Raw genomic sequence first — 18387 nt, forward strand, 5'->3', positions numbered from 1 at the left:
CTCTGATTATTACTGATTCTGCCATTTCCCCTGATGTTGGAACACGTGAAGCAGGTTTCCTGTTCTCCCTGTTACAGGAACAAGTGAAGCAAGCTTCCTCTTCCCCTATTGCTAGAACAAATGAAACTAGCTTAATCTTTTTCCCTGTTGTTGGAACAGCAGCAGGGGGAAGAGGAAGCCTGCTTCCTCTTCCTCCTGCTGCAGGGGATAGAGGAAGCTTTCTCCCTTTTTCCCCTACTGCTGTTCCAAGTGAAGCAAGCTTTCTCTATCCCTTTCCCCCACCCAATCAACACGTTTTCTTATCTTTGTGAATAACTGTGAAATACTTTACAAGCCTAGGGTCCTGGTGATAACTTATTGATTATGGCTCTTCAGTGAGGTTACGTGTCTGGCAGTGTTATGTGAGACTGATCTTAATTTGTTTCACAGGGGAAAGGAAAAGCCTCAAATGGGGGTCGGATGACTGATCTTGAAGTAATATAATTCAGCAGGACAGAAAGATTTGCAACTTCTTAGGACATTTATTGAGGTACAATCAACGTTTCGCTGAAAAATCAATCGCAGTCATCAGGAGTCATTTCGGGAACCTGATATACCAGTGTACAGTATGCAATGTACAAAGATCATTAAACTAGCCAAGGTGGGAGGTGTTGTTCAAATGTCCTATATGAAGTATGGTCTGAGGAGACTCACAATAATGTACAAAGCATAAAAAAAATAATTATAAATAAAATAATGTTGAAAAGTTGAAAATTAAGTAGGCTAAGCAAGGAGGAAGGCGGTGTTTATAATTATGTCTTCCATTACTCTGGTACAAACACAGTATAGAGTAACAGAATGCAAGACTCGCTAGAAAAGAGGGTAAACCTTAGTTTTCTTAATTTCTGGCGTGACAAAAAATGTGACGAAGTATGTGACGAGTGTAGGAAGTGTGATTTAATGTGATAAAACGTGACAAAAGTGGATTTCACATACTTACTGAGCCGTTTGTTGCCTTAATTTGTAACCACTCGATTTTTAGATAACTGATTATTTACGGTGGAAACATTATTAAATGCCCTGATTTTGTTAGTTAATCATCTGAATTAAAGGAAAGTTGCTTACCGGCTAATGGCTATCTGGGCCTGAGGGGCCCTAGCACCAACAGCCTAGTGGACCAGGCGGTGAACGGGAAAGCCTGGCTTTAAACCGGGCTGCATGGGACAAAGAACTCTTGACACCGGTTATATCATAGGCAGTATTTTATAGCCTGCAGGATGCTCTATCAGGCTTCTCTCCTGCCTAGGGAAGCACATTGGTAATACAATCAGTATTTGTTATGAGTTTATATATATTATGTGAATATCAAGAACATTTTCAGGACATCTAGTTATTCAAAAACTCGTGGACATTTTTCTTGAGACTTTCAAAGGAATTCACTGATGAATGGCTACTCTGTATGACTACATTGGTTATTTGTGTTTCTCAGCGTGGAGGTGGTGGTAGGGGCGGAGGTTGGGACACCGCTGATGAGGGTGCAGGCAACTGACGACGACCTTCTTGACTACAATAGAGAACTCCGCTACTTCTTGGCTGACCCAGCCTCAACCTACCGCCTTGACCCCTTCCTCAAACCCCCGTGAGTATTATTATCTAGTCACAGATTCTTGGATATTGCTGGACCCAATGTTGTGTTGTAACAGTGGGAACTACAGTGTACACGGTAGTACTAGATTTAGCAGTGTATTTCATGAGACTTGATACCCCGTGTGGCTCATTCAATGAGTGTTGGAGGCTGATACATCCGCTTGTCGCTGCCTAGTCTCTGACAGGTTAACATAACCTCTGTTCGACTCCCTGTAAATTCTTCTCCTTATTAAATGACAGTCATTCATTACGACTTATCTTGAGTTTATAGACTATTTAGCTAAAAGGGGCAGCAAAATAAATGTGCAATGAAAGCCGTGGGGAGTGTATGATGAGACAGTAGCGGTCGCAGGTGGAGGCAGCTGTAATAACCAAATACAAGGTGCTGCTTGCAAAATCATCCTATTAGAATCCTCGTAACTCAGTGATATAGTACTGGGCCTGCTACTCACATGGACCACTTTTTGAATCCCCCGACTTGTTGAAAAAAAAAATATATATATAGTATATATATATATATATATATATATATATATATATATATATATATATATATATATATATATATATATATATATATATATATATATATATATATATACATATATACTATATATATATATTTTTTTTTTCAACAAGTCGGCCGTCTCCCACCGAGGCAGGGTGACCCAAAAAAGAAAGAAAATCCCCAAAAAGAAAATACTTTCATCATCATTCAACACTTTCACCACACTCACACATTATCACTGTTTTTGCAGAGGTGCTCAGAATACAACAGTTTAGAAGCATATACGTATAAAGATACACAACATATCCCTCCAAACTGCCAATATCCCAAACCCCTCCTTTAAAGTGCAGGCATTGTACTTCCCATTTCCAGGACTCAAGTCCGACTATTTGAAAATAACCGGTTTCCCTGAATCCCTTCACTAAATATTACCCTGCTCACACTCCAACAGATCGTCAGGTCCCAAGTATCATTCGTCTCCATTCACTCCTATCTAACACGCTCACGCACGCTTGCTGGAAGTTCAAGCCCCTCGCCCACAAAACCTCTTTTACCCCCTCTCTCCAACCCTTTCGAGGATGACCCCTACCCTTCCTTCCTTCCCCTATAGATTTATATGCTTTCCATGTCATTCTACTTTGATCCATTCTCTCTAAATGACCAAACCACCTCAACAACCCCTCTTCTGCCCTCTGACTAATGTTTTTATTAACTCCACACCTTCTCCTAATTTCCACACTCCGAATTTTCTGCATAATATTTACACCACACATTGCCCTTAGACAGGACATCTCCACTGCCTCCAACCGTCTCCTCGCTGCTGCATTTACCACCCAAGCTTCACATCCATATAAGAGTGTTGGTACTACTATACTTTCATACATTCCCTTCTTTGCCTCCATAGATAACGTTTTTTGACTCCACATATACCTCAACGCACCACTCACCTTTTTTCCCTCATCAATTCTATGATTAACCTCATCCTTCATAAATCCATCCGCAGAAACGTCAACTCCCAAGTATCTGAAAACATTCACTTCTTCCATACTCCTCCTCCCCAATTTGATATCCAATTTTTCTTTATCTAAATCATTTGATACCCTCATCACCTTACTCTTTTATATGTTCACTTTCAACTTTCTACCTTTACACACATTCCCAAACTCATCCACTAACCTTTGCAATTTTTCTTTAGAATCTCCCATAAGCACAGTATCATCAGCAAAAAGTAACTGTGTCAATTCCCATTTTGAATTTGATTCCCCATAATTTAATCCCACCCCTCTCCCGAACACCCTAGCATTTACTTCTTTTACAACCCCATCAATAAATATATTAAACAACCATGGTGACATTACACATCCCTGTCTAAGACCTACTTTTACCGAGAAGTATTCTCCCTCTCTTCTGCACACCCTAACCTGAGCCTCACTATCCTCATAAAAACTCTTAACAGCATTTAGTAACTTACCACCTATTCCACATACTTGCAATATCTGCCACATTGCTCCTCTATCCACTACGACTACATCATATGCCTTTTCTAAATCCATAAATGCAATAAAAACTTTCCTACCTTTATCTAAATACTGTTCACATATATGCTTCAATGTAAACACTTGATCTACACATCCCCTACCCACTCTGAAGCCTCCCTGCTCATCCGCAATCCTACATTCTGTCTTACCTCTAATTCTTTCAATTATAACCCTACCGTATACTTTTCCTGGTATACTCAGTAAACTTATTCCTCTATAATTTTTACAATCTCTTTTATCCCCTTTCCCTTTATATAAAGGGACTATACATGCTCTCCGCCAATTCCTAGGTACCTTCCCCTCTTTCATACATTTATTAAACAAAAGTACCAACCACTCCAACACTATATCCCCCCCTGCTTTTAACATTTCTGTCATGATCCCATCAGTTCCAGCTGCTTTACCCCCTTTCATTCTACATAATGCCTCACGTACCTCCACCACACTTACATTCTGCTCTTCTTCACTCCTAAAAGATGGTATACCTCCCTGGCCAGTGCATGAAATTACCGCCTCCCTTTCTTCCTCAACGTTTAAAAGTTCCTCAAAATATTCTCGCCGTTTACCTAATGCCTCCCTCTCCCCATCTACTAACTCCCCTACTCTGTTTTTAACTGACAAATCCATACTTTCCCTAGGCTTTCTTAACTTGTTTAACTCACTCCAAAATTTTTTCTCATTTTCATTAAAATTTCTTGACAGTGCCTCTCCCACTCTATCATCTGCTCTCCTTTTGCACTCTCTCACCACTTTCTTCACCTTTCTTTTAGTCTCCATATACTCTGCTCTTCTTATAACACTTCTGCTTTGTAAAAACCTCTCATAAGCTACATTTTTCTCTTTTATCACACCCTTTACTTCATCATTCCACCAATCACTCCTCTTTCCTCCTGCCCCCACCCTCCTATAACCACAAACTTCTGCCCCACATTTTAATACTGCATTTTTAAAACTATTCCAACCCTCTTCAACCCCCCCCACTACTCATCTTTGCACTAGCCCACCTTTCTGCCAATAGTCGCTTATATCTCACCCGAACTTCCTCCTCCCTTAGTTTATACACTTTCACCTCCCTCTTACTTGTTGTTGCCACCTTCCTCTTTTCCCATCTACCTCTTACTCTAACTGTAGCTACAACTAAATAATGATCCGATATATCAGTTGCCCCTCTATAAACATGTACATCCTGGAGCCTACCCATCAACCTTTTATCCACCAATACATAATCTAATAAACTACTTTCATTACGTGCTACATCATACCTTGTATATTTATTTATCCTCTTTTTCATAAAATATGTATTACTTATTACCAAATTTCTTTCTACACATAGCTCAATTAAAGGCTCCCCATTTACATTTACCCCTGGCACCCCAAATTTACCTACTACTCCCTCCATAACATTTTTACCCACTTTAGCATTGAAATCCCCAACCACCATTATTCTCACACTTGATTCAAAACTCCCCACGCATTCACTCAACATATCCCAAAATCTCTCTCTTTCCTGTACACTTCTCTCTTCTCCAGGTGCATACACGCTTACTATAACCCACTTTTCACATCCAATCTTTATTTTACTCCACATAATCCTTGAATGAATACATTTGTAGTCCCTCTTTTCCTGCCATAGCTTATCCTTCAACATTATTGCTACTCATACACTAATAACCCGCACATAAAAGAGAGAAGCTTACGACGACGTTTCGGTCCGACTTGGACCATTGACAAAGTCACACTAACCAGAGGTGGAGCAGGACGGCTATATATAGGCAGGAAGAGGTGGTGGTAGTAGTAGTAGTAGTAGTAGTAGTAGTAGTAGTAGTAGTAATACAAGAGTTGTATATAATACCGACAAGATGAAATTAAGACACATGCACAACATCCGGGCATTCCCATTTATGCATCGTTCCAGTCACGGTATTGTGCCTTTTTTGTTATTTATTATTGCTACTCCTTCTTTAGCTCTAACTCTATTTGAAACCCCTGACCTAATCCCATTTATTCCTCTCCAATGAAACTCTCCCACCCCCTTCAGCTTTGTTTCACTTAAAACCAGGACATCCAGTTTCTTCTCATTCATAACATCCACAATCATCTCTTTCTTATCATTTGCACAACATCCCCGCACATTCAGACTTCCCACTTTGACAATTTTCTTCTTCTTATTCTTTTTAGTAATCTTCACAGGAAAAGGGGTTACTAGCCCATTGTTCCCGGCATTTTAGTTGACTTTTACAACACGCATGGCTTACGGAGGAAAGATTCTTATTCCACTTCCCCATGGATATAAAAGGAAAAGTAATAAGAACAAGAACTATTAAGATAAAATCAAAGAAAACTCAGATGAGTGTGTATAAATAAACGTGTACATGTATGTGTAGTGTGACCTAAGCGTAAGTAGAAGTAGCAAGACATGCCTGTAATCTTGCATATTTATGAGACAGACAAAAGACACCAGCAATCCTACCATCATGTAAAACAATTACAGGCTTTCGTTTTACACTCACTTGGCAGGACGGTAATACCTCCCTGGGTGGTTGCTGTCTACCAACCTACTACCATAATATATATATATATATATATATATATATATATATATATATATATATATATATATATATATATATATATATATATTAAATTTTATATATATATATATATATATATATATATATATATATATATATATATATATATATATATATATATATATATATATATATATATATATATAAATTAAATTGCGCTTGTTATAATAAGGTTAGGTAAGTTTTCTAAGGTTCTTTTGGTACAAAATTATTAATGTTTACATTAACATAAATAAAAAAATGTATCTTTAAGCGTTTAAGAGAAAATTTTTAGAAAGGACTTAATTTTAAATGAGTTCTTGCAAATTTACCAGTTTTACCTATTCGGCACGACATATATATGCTTGGTTGTTGCAGGAAGTGGTCTCCAGTGAGTATAGATCAGGAGAGTGGGCAGGTGAGTGTGGCAGGAGAGCTACAGCTGGATGCCTCACCTATACGTCTCCTGGTGGGCGCCGTCGACGGGGGGTCACCACAACGATACACCCTGGCTAACTTCACCGTCTACGTCAGGAACATGTCAGGTACGACAGTATTGGGTAGCAACACTACAGTGTTGAGGGAGCATGTTACTTCCAACAGTGTTGAGGAAACATATTAAGTCATTATGGCTTCATTATTAATTCAGAACTAACCCGCAAACTAGAGATGAAAACTGGACGACGTTTCGGTCCTTCCTGGACCATTACCAAGTGTTGTAATTACCTCAACCACGGAATTTTTACTTTTATTTATCAGTATTAATATAAATTTGTAAGTGTAATAACGGACTGGAAGCTATTCTATTAAGATACTGTACGTATGTTTACCACTTTTTGTGATGTTTATGATGATGGTGATGATGATAATAATAATAATAATAATAATAATAATAATAATAATAATAATAATAATAATAATAATAATATGCATGATAATAGCGTGAGGAAAGAATGTGTGATTTTTGTATGAGATTACACAGAAATGATAACATCCAGTAAGTTATTAATTTGTATACATGGAACGTCATTGTAGGTGGGGCTAGTAGGGATTTTTTTGTGATTGACCAGGATTGTAAAGAAATTAGCTTGGGAATTTCCGTTATTTCCTGAGAACCTTTGTTTCGATCTGAGAGGGTAGCAGAAGTGAGTATACATTGAGGGCCCCTTTGGGAGAACGTCCATTTTCCTCAGGGATGTCATATAAAATTATATATACAGTATCTTCAGTTTTTTTGTTGGATTTACTTGATAAAACCTCTATTAATAGGTAGTGTGATCGACAAAGGGGTGAATTCTCTTTATATCGATTTCTGGTGCACGGTGGCTTCAACTGCAGCTCACTTGGAATACATTTCACCCACCTCCCCCCAAGGGTTGAATGAAGAAATGATTATGTCATTGTAAATCTCCGTGCAAGTACACTTGCAATGCACCTTGCAACATAGTTATTGCATGGCAGAAGACCGAATCACTGGTTAACTCTGCAGGTTCCTGGCACGTGACTTCCGAAATACAATTATAACGGGAGTGTTTAAAACAGCCACTGTACATCCGAAGCATTTATTTATACACCTAATAACAAGTCACGAATACAAGAATAATTAATGATTCAGATAATGATGCCAAACTAGAACATATATGGCATGAAATCAATAATTAACCACTGAAGTGAAGTCTAGCACTACATGTGCATAAAATTCTCAAATGGTATAAAATATGAGCTAACATAGCGACTGCAGCACCGCGTACTGGTCTAGCGGTGGTTCTTCACGTCAACAATCAATGGCTGCATAGAAAATGACATACAAATGCACATTATGCCCTCCAAAAACATATGCTTTATCATCAGTGGTGGATAAAATGAAATTAAATAAGAGCAACAGCAATGACATTAACAGAATGCTGCACAACAGCATACATTGAACATCTTTCCTTGCATCCTCATTTCATGAGTTCCTGACACACCATTGTGATTGAAGGAATTGTGATCCATTCCGGAAAGAGAGTATTCCCTTCTTTTCCCCAATCATCAAGACATGGGTTAGGTTCTTGACATGTTGGGTTATGGGCAGACGCCCATACACCCCTGGTACACCGCTCCCCAATGGTTGTAATGGTGGAATACGTTCCACTTTATTTTCATGAAATTTCCTTTCTCATTTCATTGACCGACATGGTCTCTTCTCCGTAGATATGAATGAAGAGCAGTTCCATGGATTTGAATCTCCAGTTGTTAAGTTTAAGTTCATCGAGTGGACAATTTATTAGATGAACCATTGCATGTGTGACATTTGTTGGACAGATTTTGCAGACTTTGAATCACTTTCCTTTTGTTCCTGAACTCATCAGCGAAGGGGTTGCTTAGTGTCAGCCGCTTGTTCACAGAACAGGTAGCAGTATTGCGCATCAGTGCCTGGTCGCCGCCCCGTGGCCTGGTGGCAAAAGCTCTCGCTTTACACGGTGAGGGTCCAGATTCGATTCCCGGCTAAGGGATGGAAACATTGGATGTGTTTCCTTACACCGGTTGTCTGTATTCACCCATCAGTAAAATGGGTACCTGGGTGTTGGTCGACTGGTGTGGGTCGCATCCTAGGACAAAACTGACCTAATTTGCCTGAAATGCTCAGCACAATAAACATCTTTCTATATAGTAGTATGCCATTGATGTATACCTGTACATGTGCCTGTAGTAAATAAAGATATATTATTATTATTATTATAGTTTGGGATGCTTGAGAAATGGTTACTTTCAGCAGCCGCCTGTCCTCTTGGAATCTTCGACGGTAATTTCGGGGCCATTTATCTTCCATTTCTAATAGTTTGTCAGCACTCAAAGGGTCTTGAAATTCAACTGGTATCTTCCACTAGCAGCATGGTAAGTCTAGAGGGCATCAATTAACGATGGATATGCTTGATCTCAGTCTTGTTCTTGGTGAGAGCTGGGCACCTCAGCTTCTATTAGGAATGGAGGAAATATAAACACATATGCAGTATAATGTGATCCTTTATTGACAACGTTTCACCCACACAGTGGGCTTTTTCAAGTCACACACAGATCTACCTGGGGTGGAAGGTACGGGAGTATTTATAGTCATGTTCAGAATGTTGAGGTCAGGTGGAGAATGCTGCATCTGATGATCTACCGGGTGGAGTTATAGAGTCTTGGGTAGCTTGGCAGGGGTATTGGACAAGGGTGATGGACTGATTACATCGTCTTCAAGTATCTTCTGCTTCTATCAACTTTTCTGTACTTGACTGAAGAAGCCTACTGTGTAGGCGAAACGTTTCATAATAAAGATACCTAACTGTTGCATATGTGTCTTACCTAACAACCCCTGCCATGTACCCAAGACTCTATAACTCCACCCGGTAGATCATCAGATGCAGCATTCTCCACCTGACCTCAACATTCTGAACATGACTATAAATACTCCCGTACCTTCCACCCCAGGTAGATCTGTGTGTGACTTGAAAAAGCCCACTGTGTGGGTGAAACGTTGTCAATAAAGGATCACATTATACTGCATATGTGTTTATATTTCCACTGTGTCGGTATTTGATATCATTTATTTCCTTCTATTAGGAATTTTCGTGGCAGATGATGCAACGGGATCAGTCCATCACATCAGTGAAATCTGGAAAAAACATTTACAATGATTAAAAGGCAACAGTAAACTACGACACTTTCCTAGAAGTGATTTACCAGATTTAAAAACATTTAGCCAGAGAGGTTTAAATTGTTCCTTGGTGCCGGCTCTCCCTTTCCCCTCTTTTGATATAGTAATAGCATAGTAGTAAAACTTCACTACTGGTCCATTTCCAAATTCGGAATAAAAACTTGTTTCATTATTTTTATGCTAATCTATATTCACAACCAGTCATAGAAGGACAGTCAATTATTGAACCCCAAAAATGGGTAAAATGAGATTAATTTAAAGATGCCTAAGCATCCTTCCTACACTAATAATTGGTGGAAACAGTATTCGTTCCTGTATCAATTAGACAGCTTGTCAATAAAAGTTTTGATTATAGAAATCGCATAAACAACAAGGAAAATATGATATTTGTTTTAATCTGTCAACTCTTAGGATGAGCTGGGGCCCTCTAAGGGGGTTAAATAGAGCTACACTTCTGCCACCCTTCCAGATCAATTTCGAGGACACAAGAGACAACTGAAAACCCTCTTGGTCAAACTTTTACCATCGCGGCAAATCACATCTAGGAAAATCTCACCCACCATCAATATTGGTCACAATTATAATAGACAAACCACAAATTGATTTGCACTTCTACTTTAAGTATAATGTGCTGTTATATTGTATGACACAGTTTGCCTCCTGTAGAGCCACTTGGTGTAGAGGTAAGCAACACTAGTGAGTCTACCCTCAACGTGTGCTGGTCACCACCTGCCCATTGGCTGCCTCAGGGCTACGTCCTCTCCTACACGCCTGTCGAGGGCCAGAGGAGTTATGCCAAGGGCCTTCTCAACCTCACAACAGCACAGCTACACTCTAAGGTGAGCACTGGAGTCCACCGTACTTGGTTAGAGACACTTATTTTCACCCCTTGCGTTCAGTGGTCCATAAAGATAGGTTTTTATATATATTTCTCCTATAATACATTTTCTGTTAATCTGGGCAGTCATTCCCGAATTACAGCTGTCTCCTAGTAGTGGCGGCGGCAGTGAAGCGGAGGGTGAGGCTCCAGGTAATGTGGTGGAGATCTACCGCTACTGCGCCACAGTGGGCGGCCTGGTCAGGTGGACGGAGTACCTAGTGGGGGTGCGGGCGTGGGTGGGCGACCAGGTCTCCATGGCCGCCACCCCAATCCTTGCCACCACCAGAAGTGACTGTAAGTTAAACTTTCATTTTCTTTTCGAGTGGAACAGTATTTACCTCTTTATTAACTCTTGGAATTTTGACACAAACGAATTCATATAAACAATAAAATAGGTGAAGACGACTCCCACTGAAGACTTTGGTTCCCAGTGAGGCTGTTTGAGAATTTTTCCGGACCATTCTCTTTTCTTTGACAAATAATTTGTTTTAATAGATACATTTCAAAAGATAATTAGTTGACAGTAAGATGAATACTGTATGTCTGCATCACAGAGGCCTTCAGAGTAATGTTAGAATATAAAAATGCTCAGCGTTATATTTTCGCCATCAGGTTTATTTCTTACAGTGACCAGTGTTTATTACGCTTTTGTGTAATGTGCATAACACGCACATACATTTCCCATTCTAGACAGATACAAACTTACAATGAATGAGGCCTTCCTTACAAGTAAATACTGTACCAAGCAGTGTTGGATCTTCTTTCAGTACTGAAGATTTGTTCGAAACAAGTACACAGATCCTAGACGGCTTCAGTGTTTATTTCGTATATTGTTGCTATAACTTCTCAACACGCATGTCATCTTCATTCGTATGGGTATATAGAGCACAGGGTTATATATCTTTTAATGATTTGTTTTAGATTTTTGCCTCCGAGGACCGGTCTTAGACCAGTCCTAACTGGTAAGGTAATATTACAGAAAAAAAAATGAAGGAAACACCACAGGATCCGCCGCGAGGCCTGGTCATGGACTGGGCCCCGGGGGTGTTGACCCCCGGAACACTCCAGCAATGTAAAGATGGGTGTTTTCTGTGAGATTTTTATGAGAATTATCTGTCATCTTGCACACTGTGTACATACCTCTTGCAATTTGTACAGTGCAAGTATAGTTCGTGTTGCTTCTACAGGGTGAGGGAAGCTCGTCTTGTAGCTAAACACTGGATATAACTCTTGTTTCTAAATTGTTGCCACTACAGTGTGATTGTAGCCCTTGTTGCCGCTACACAATGTGATTGTAGCCCTTGTTGCTTCTACACAGTGTGATTGTAGCCCTTGTTGCTTCTACACAGTGTGATTGTAGCCCTTGTTGCTTCTATACAGTGTGATTGTAGCCCTTGTTGCTTCTACACAGTGTAATTGTAGCCCTTGTTGCTTCTACACAGTGTGATTGTATCCCTTGTTGCTTCTATACAGTGTGATTGTAGCCCTTGTTGCTTCTACACAGTGTGATTGTAGCCCTTGTTGCTTCTACACAGTGTGATTGTATCCCTTGTTGCTTCTATACAGTGTGATTGTAGCCCTTGTTGCTTCTACACAGTGTGATTGTAGCCTTTGTTGCTTCTACACAGTGTGATTGTAGCCCTTGTTGCTTCTACACAGTGTGATTGTATCCCTTGTTGCTTCTATACAGTGTGATTGTAGCCCTTGTTGCTTCTACACAGTGTGATTGTAGCTCTTATTGCTTCTACACAGTGTGATTGTAGACCTTGTTGCTTCTACACAGTGTGATTGTATCCCTTGTTGCTTCTATACAGTGTGATTGTAGCCCTTGTTGCTTCTACACAGTGTGATTGTAGCCCTTGTTGCTTCTACACAGTGTGATTGTAGCCCTTGTTGCCCTTGTTGCTTCTATACAGTGTGATTGTAGCCCTTGTTGCTTCTACACAGTGTGATTGTGATTGTAGCCCTTGTTGCTTCTATCCCTTGTTGCTTCTATGCAGTGTGATTGTAGCCCTTGTTGCTTCTACACAGTGTGATTGTAGCTCTTATTGCTTCTACACAGTGTGATTGTAGACCTTGTTGCTTCTACACAGTGTGAGTGTAGCCCTTGTTGCTTCTACACAGTGTGATTGTAGCCCTTGTTGCTTCTACACAGTATGATTGTAGCCCTTGTTGCTTCTATACAGTGTGATTGTAGCCCTTGTTGCTTCTACACAGTGTGATTGTAGCCCTTATTGTTTCTACACGGTGTGAGTGCAGCCCTTGTTGCTTCTACACAGTGTGAGTGCAGCCCTTGTTGCTTCTACATAGTATGAGTGTAGCCCTTGTTGCTTCTATACAGTGTGATTGTAGCTCTTGTTACTCCTACATTGTGTGTAGCTCTCGGTACTCTTACACTGTGTGTAGTTCTCAGTACTCCTACTGTTTACCTGGAGAGAGTTCCGGGGGTCAGTGCCCCCGCGGCCCGGTCTGTGACCAGGCCTCCTGGTGGATCAGAGCCTGATCAACCAGGCTGTTACTGCTGGCTGCACGCAATCCAACGTACGAGCCACAGCCCGGCTGGTCAGGTACCGACTTTAGGTGCTTGTCCAGTGCCTGCTTGAAGACAGCCAGGGGTCTCTTGGTAATCCCCCTTATGTATGCTGGGAGGCAGTTGAACAGTCTCGGGCCCCTGACACTTATTGTATTGTCTCTTAACGTGCTAGTGACACCCCTGCTTTTCATTGGTGGGATGTTGCATCGTCAGCCGAGGCTTTTGCTTTCGTTGTGATTTTCGTGTGCAAGTTCGGTACTAGTCTCTCTAGGATTTTCCAGGTGTATATAATCATGTATCTCTCCCGCCTGCGTTCCAGGGAGTACAGGTTCAGGATCTTCAAGCGCTCCCAGTAATTGAGGTGTTTTATCTCCGTTATGCGAGCCGTGAAGGTTCTCTGTACATTTTCCAGGTCAGCAATTTCACCTGCCTTGAAAGGTGCTGTTAGTGTGCAGCAATATTCCAGCCTAGATAGAACAAGTGACCTGAAGAGTGTCATCATGGGCTTGGCATCCCTAATTTTGAAGGTTCTCATTATCCATCCTGTCATTTTTCTAGCAGATGCGATTGATACAATGTTATGGTCCTTGAAGGTGAGATCCTCCGACATGATCACTCCCAGGTCTTTAACTTTGGTTTTTCGCTGTATTTTGTGGAAGGAATTTGTTTTGTACTCTGATGAAGTTTTAATTTCCTCATGTTTACCATATCGGAGTAATTGAAATTTCTCATCGTTGAACTTCATATTGTTTTCTGCAGCCCACTGAAAGATTTGGTTGATGTACGCCTGGAGCCTTGCAGTGTCTGCAATGGAAGATACCGTCATGCAGATTCGGGTGTCATCTGCAAAGGAAGACACGATGCTGTTGCTGACATCCTTGTCTTTGTCAGATATGAGGATGAGAAACAAGATGGGAGCGAGTACTGTGCCTTGTGGAACAGAGCTGTTCACCGTAACTGCCTCAGACTTTACTCTGTTGACTATTACTATTTGTGTTCTGTTTGTGAGGAAATTATAGATCCATCTACCAACTTTTCCTGTTATTCCTTTAGCACGCATTTTGTGCGCTATTACGCCATGGTCACACTTGTCGAAGGCTTTTGCAAAGTCTGTATATATTACATCTGCATTCTTTTTGTCTTCTAGTGCATCTAGGACCTTGTCGTAGTGATCCAATAGCTGAGACAGACAGGAGCGACCTGCTCTAAACCCATGTTGCTCTGGGTTGTGTAATTGATGGGTATCTAGAGGGGTGGCGATCTTGCTTCTTAGGACCCTTTCAAAGATTTTTATGATATGGGATGTTAGTGCTATCAGTCTGTAGTTCTTTGCTATTGCTTTACTGCCCCCTTTGTGGAGTGGGGCTATGTCTGTTGCTTTTAGTAACTGTGGGACGACCCCCGTGTCCATGCTCCCTCTCCATAGGATGGTAAAAGCTCGTGATAGGGGCTTCTTGCAGTTCTTGATGAACACGGAGTTCCATGAGTCTGGCCCTGGGGCAGAGTGCATGGGCATGTCATTTACTGTGTGTAGTTCTTAGTACTCGTACTCTGTGTGCTGTTCTTAGTATTCTTACACTGTGTGTAGTTCTCAGTAGTCCTACACTGTGTGTAGTTCCTAGTACTCGTACACTGTGTGTAGTTCTCAGTATTCCTACACTGTGTGTAGTTCTCAGTACTCCTACACTGTGTGTAGTTCTTAGTACTCGTACACTGTGTGTAGTTTTTAGTATTCTTACACTGTGTGTAGTTCTCAGTACTCCTACACTGTGTACAGTTCTTAGTATTCTTACACTGCGTGTAGTTCTCAGTACTCCTACACTGTGTGTAGTTCTCAGTACTCCTACACTGTGTGTAGTTCTCAGTACTCCTACACTGTGTGTAGTTCTCAGTACTACACTGTGCGTAGTTCTTAATACTCGTACATTGTGTGTAGTTCTCAGTACTCCTACACAATTCCAGGAATTCCAGCAATTCCAGGAACAGCTGTTAAAAATTGACCACTGTCTGGAAAATCTGCCAGCTCCTGCCCCCAACATCTTGCTCCTGGGGGATTTCAACTTAAGGCATCTAAAATGGAGGAATATAGCAAATAATATTGTTGCAGTAATAACACCAGGAGGCAGCTCTGATGAGAACTCACACACACACACGAGCTTTTAAATCTCTGCACAAAATTCAATCTAAATCAGCAAATAATAGAGCCTACTAGACTGGAGAATACACTAGACCTCATCTTCACTAACAATGATGATCTGATACGAAATGTCACCATATCAAAAACATATACTCAGATCACAACATAATTGAGGTTCAGACATGTATGCGTGGAGCCCTAGACCGACATAATGAGATTAGTCACGCGGGAGCATTCACCAAATTCAACTTCAATAACAGAAACATAAAGTGGGACCAAGTAAACCAAGTCCTAACCGATATAAGCTGGGAAGATGTACTAAGCAACACAGACCCCAACTTATGCCTAGAGCAGATTAACTCGGTGGCACTCGATGTATGCACAAGGCTTATTCCTCTTAAGAAAACGGAGGAGTAGATGTAAAATAGAAAGAGACAGGCGCTCCCTTTACAGGCGACGGAAAAGAATAACAGCGGCTAAAAGAGGTAAATATATCTGAAATGCGTAGGGAGTCACTGGTCAGAGAAATAGCAAGCATCGAACTTAAGCTAAAGGAATCCTATAGAAGTCAGGAATCGCGGGAAGAACTAAAAGCCATAAATGAAATCGAAAGAAACCCAAAGTATTTCTTCTCCTATGCCAAATCTAAGTCGAGAACAACGTCCAGTATTGGGCCCCTACTTAAACAAGATGGGTCCTACACAGATGACAGCAAGGAAATGAGTGAGCTACTCAAGTCCCAATATGACTCAGTTTTTAGCAAGCCGCTAACCAGACTGAGAGTCGAAGATCAAAATGAATTTTTTATGAGACAGCCACAGAATTTGGTTAACCCAAGCCTATCTGATGTTATCCTGACGCCAAATGACTTCGAACAGGCGATAAATGACATGCCCATGCACTCTGCCCCAGGGCCAGACTCATGGAACTCCGTGTTCATCAAGAACTGCAAGAAGCCCCTATCACGAGCTTTTACCATCCTATGGAGAGGGAGCATGGACGCGGGGGTCGTCCCACAGTTACTAAAAACAACAGACATAGCCCCACTCCACAAAGGTGGCAGTAAAGCAATAGCAAAGAACTACAGATCGATAGCACTAACATCCCATATCATAAAAATCTTTGAAAGGGTCCTAAGAAGCAAGACCACCACCCATCTAGAAACCCATCAGTTACACAACCCAGGGCAACATGGGTTTAGAACAGGTCGCTCCTGTCTGTCTCAACTATTGGATCACTACAACAAGGTCCTAGATGCACTAGAAGACAAAAAGAATGCAGATGCAATATATACAGACTTTGCAAAAGCCTTCGACAAGTGTGACCAAGGCGTAATAGCGCACAAAATGCGTGCTAAAGGAATAACAGGAAAAGTTGGTAGATGGATCTATAATTTCCTCACTAACAGAACACAGAGAGTAGTAGTCAACAGAGTAAAGTCCGAGGCAGCTGCAGTGAAAAGGTCTGTTCCACAAGGCACAGTACTCGCTCCCATCTTGTTCCTCATCCTCATATCTGACATAGACAAGGATGTCAGCCACAGCACCGTGTCTTCCTTTGCAGATGGCACCCGAATCTGCATGGCAGTGTCTTCCATTGCAGACACTGCAAGGCTCCAGGCAGACATCAACCAAATCTTTCATTGGGCTGCAGAAAACAATATGAAGTTCAACGATGAGAAATTTCAATTACTCCGATATGGTAAACACGAGGAAATTAAATCTTCATCAGAGTACAAAACAAATTCTGGCCACAAAATAGAGCGAAACAACAACGTCAAAGACCTGGGAGTGATCATGTCGGAGGATCTCACCTTCAAGGACCATAACATTGTATCGATCGCATCTGCTAGAAAAATGACAGGATGGATAATGAGAACCTTCAAAACTAGGGATGCCAAGCCCATGATGACACTCTTCAGGTCACTTGTTCTATCTAGGCTGGAATATTGCTGCACACTAACAGCACCTTTCAAGGCAGGTGAAATTGCTGACCTAGAAAATGTACAGAGAACCTTCACGGCTCGCATAACGGAGATAAAACACCTCAATTACTGGGAGCGCTTGAGGTTCCTGAACCTGTATTCCCTGGAACGTAGGCGGGAGAGATACATGATTATATACACCTGGAAAATCCTAGAGGGACTAGTACCGAACTTGCACACGAAAATCACTCACTACGAAAGCAAAAGACTTGGTAGACAATGCAACATCCCACCAATGAAAAGCAGGGGTGTCACTAGCACGTTAAGAGACCATACAATAAGTGTCAGGGGCCTGAGACTGTTCAACTGCCTCCCAGCACACATAAGGGGGATGGATTACCAAGAGACCCCTGGTAGTCTTCCAGCTGACACTGGACAAGCATCTAAAATCGGTTCCTGACCAGCCGGGCTGTGGCTCGTACGTTGGTTTGCGTGCAGCCAGCAGTAGCAGCCTGGTTGATCAGGCTCTGATCCACCAGGAGGCCTGGTCACAGACCGGGCCGAGGGGGCGTTGACCCCCGGAACTCTCCCCAGGTAAACTCCAGTTCTCAGTACTCCTACACTGTGTGCAGTTCTCAGTACTCCTACACTGTGCGTAGTTCTCAGTACTCCTACACTGTGTGTAGTTCTCAGTACTCCTACACGGTGTGTAGTTCTCAGTACTCCTACACTGTGTGTAGTTCTCAGTACTCCTACACTGTGTGTAGTTCTCAGTACTCCTACACTGTGTGTAGTTCTCAGTACTCCTACACTGTGTGTAGTTCTCAGTACTCCTACACTGTGTGTAGTTCTCAGTACTCCTACACGGTGTGTAGTTCTCAGTACTCCTACACTGTGTGTAGTTCTCAGTACTCCTACACTGTGTGTAGTTCTCAGTACTCCTACACTGTGTGTAGTTTTCAGTACTCCTACACTGTGTGTAGTTCTCAGTA

General features: G+C 41.4%; 1 protein-coding gene across 3 annotated transcripts in view; it reads left to right on the forward strand.

Moving 5' to 3' along the window:
- The window catches only part of LOC128686359 (uncharacterized), a 552092-nt gene that overhangs the window by 309233 nt on the left and 224472 nt on the right, over positions 1–18387 (forward strand). For all 3 annotated transcript variants that reach the window (XM_070085880.1, XM_070085883.1, XM_070085882.1), the window contains exons 4-7: positions 1469–1618; positions 6621–6787; positions 10588–10760; positions 10903–11095. In XM_070085880.1, coding sequence (XP_069941981.1) covers positions 1469–1618; positions 6621–6787; positions 10588–10760; positions 10903–11095 — 683 coding nt within the window. The remainder of the gene's footprint in view (positions 1–1468; positions 1619–6620; positions 6788–10587; positions 10761–10902; positions 11096–18387) is intronic.

Source organism: Cherax quadricarinatus, chromosome 17 (genome assembly GCF_038502225.1).
Source record: "Cherax quadricarinatus isolate ZL_2023a chromosome 17, ASM3850222v1, whole genome shotgun sequence".
Taxonomy (NCBI): domain Eukaryota; kingdom Metazoa; phylum Arthropoda; class Malacostraca; order Decapoda; family Parastacidae; genus Cherax; species Cherax quadricarinatus.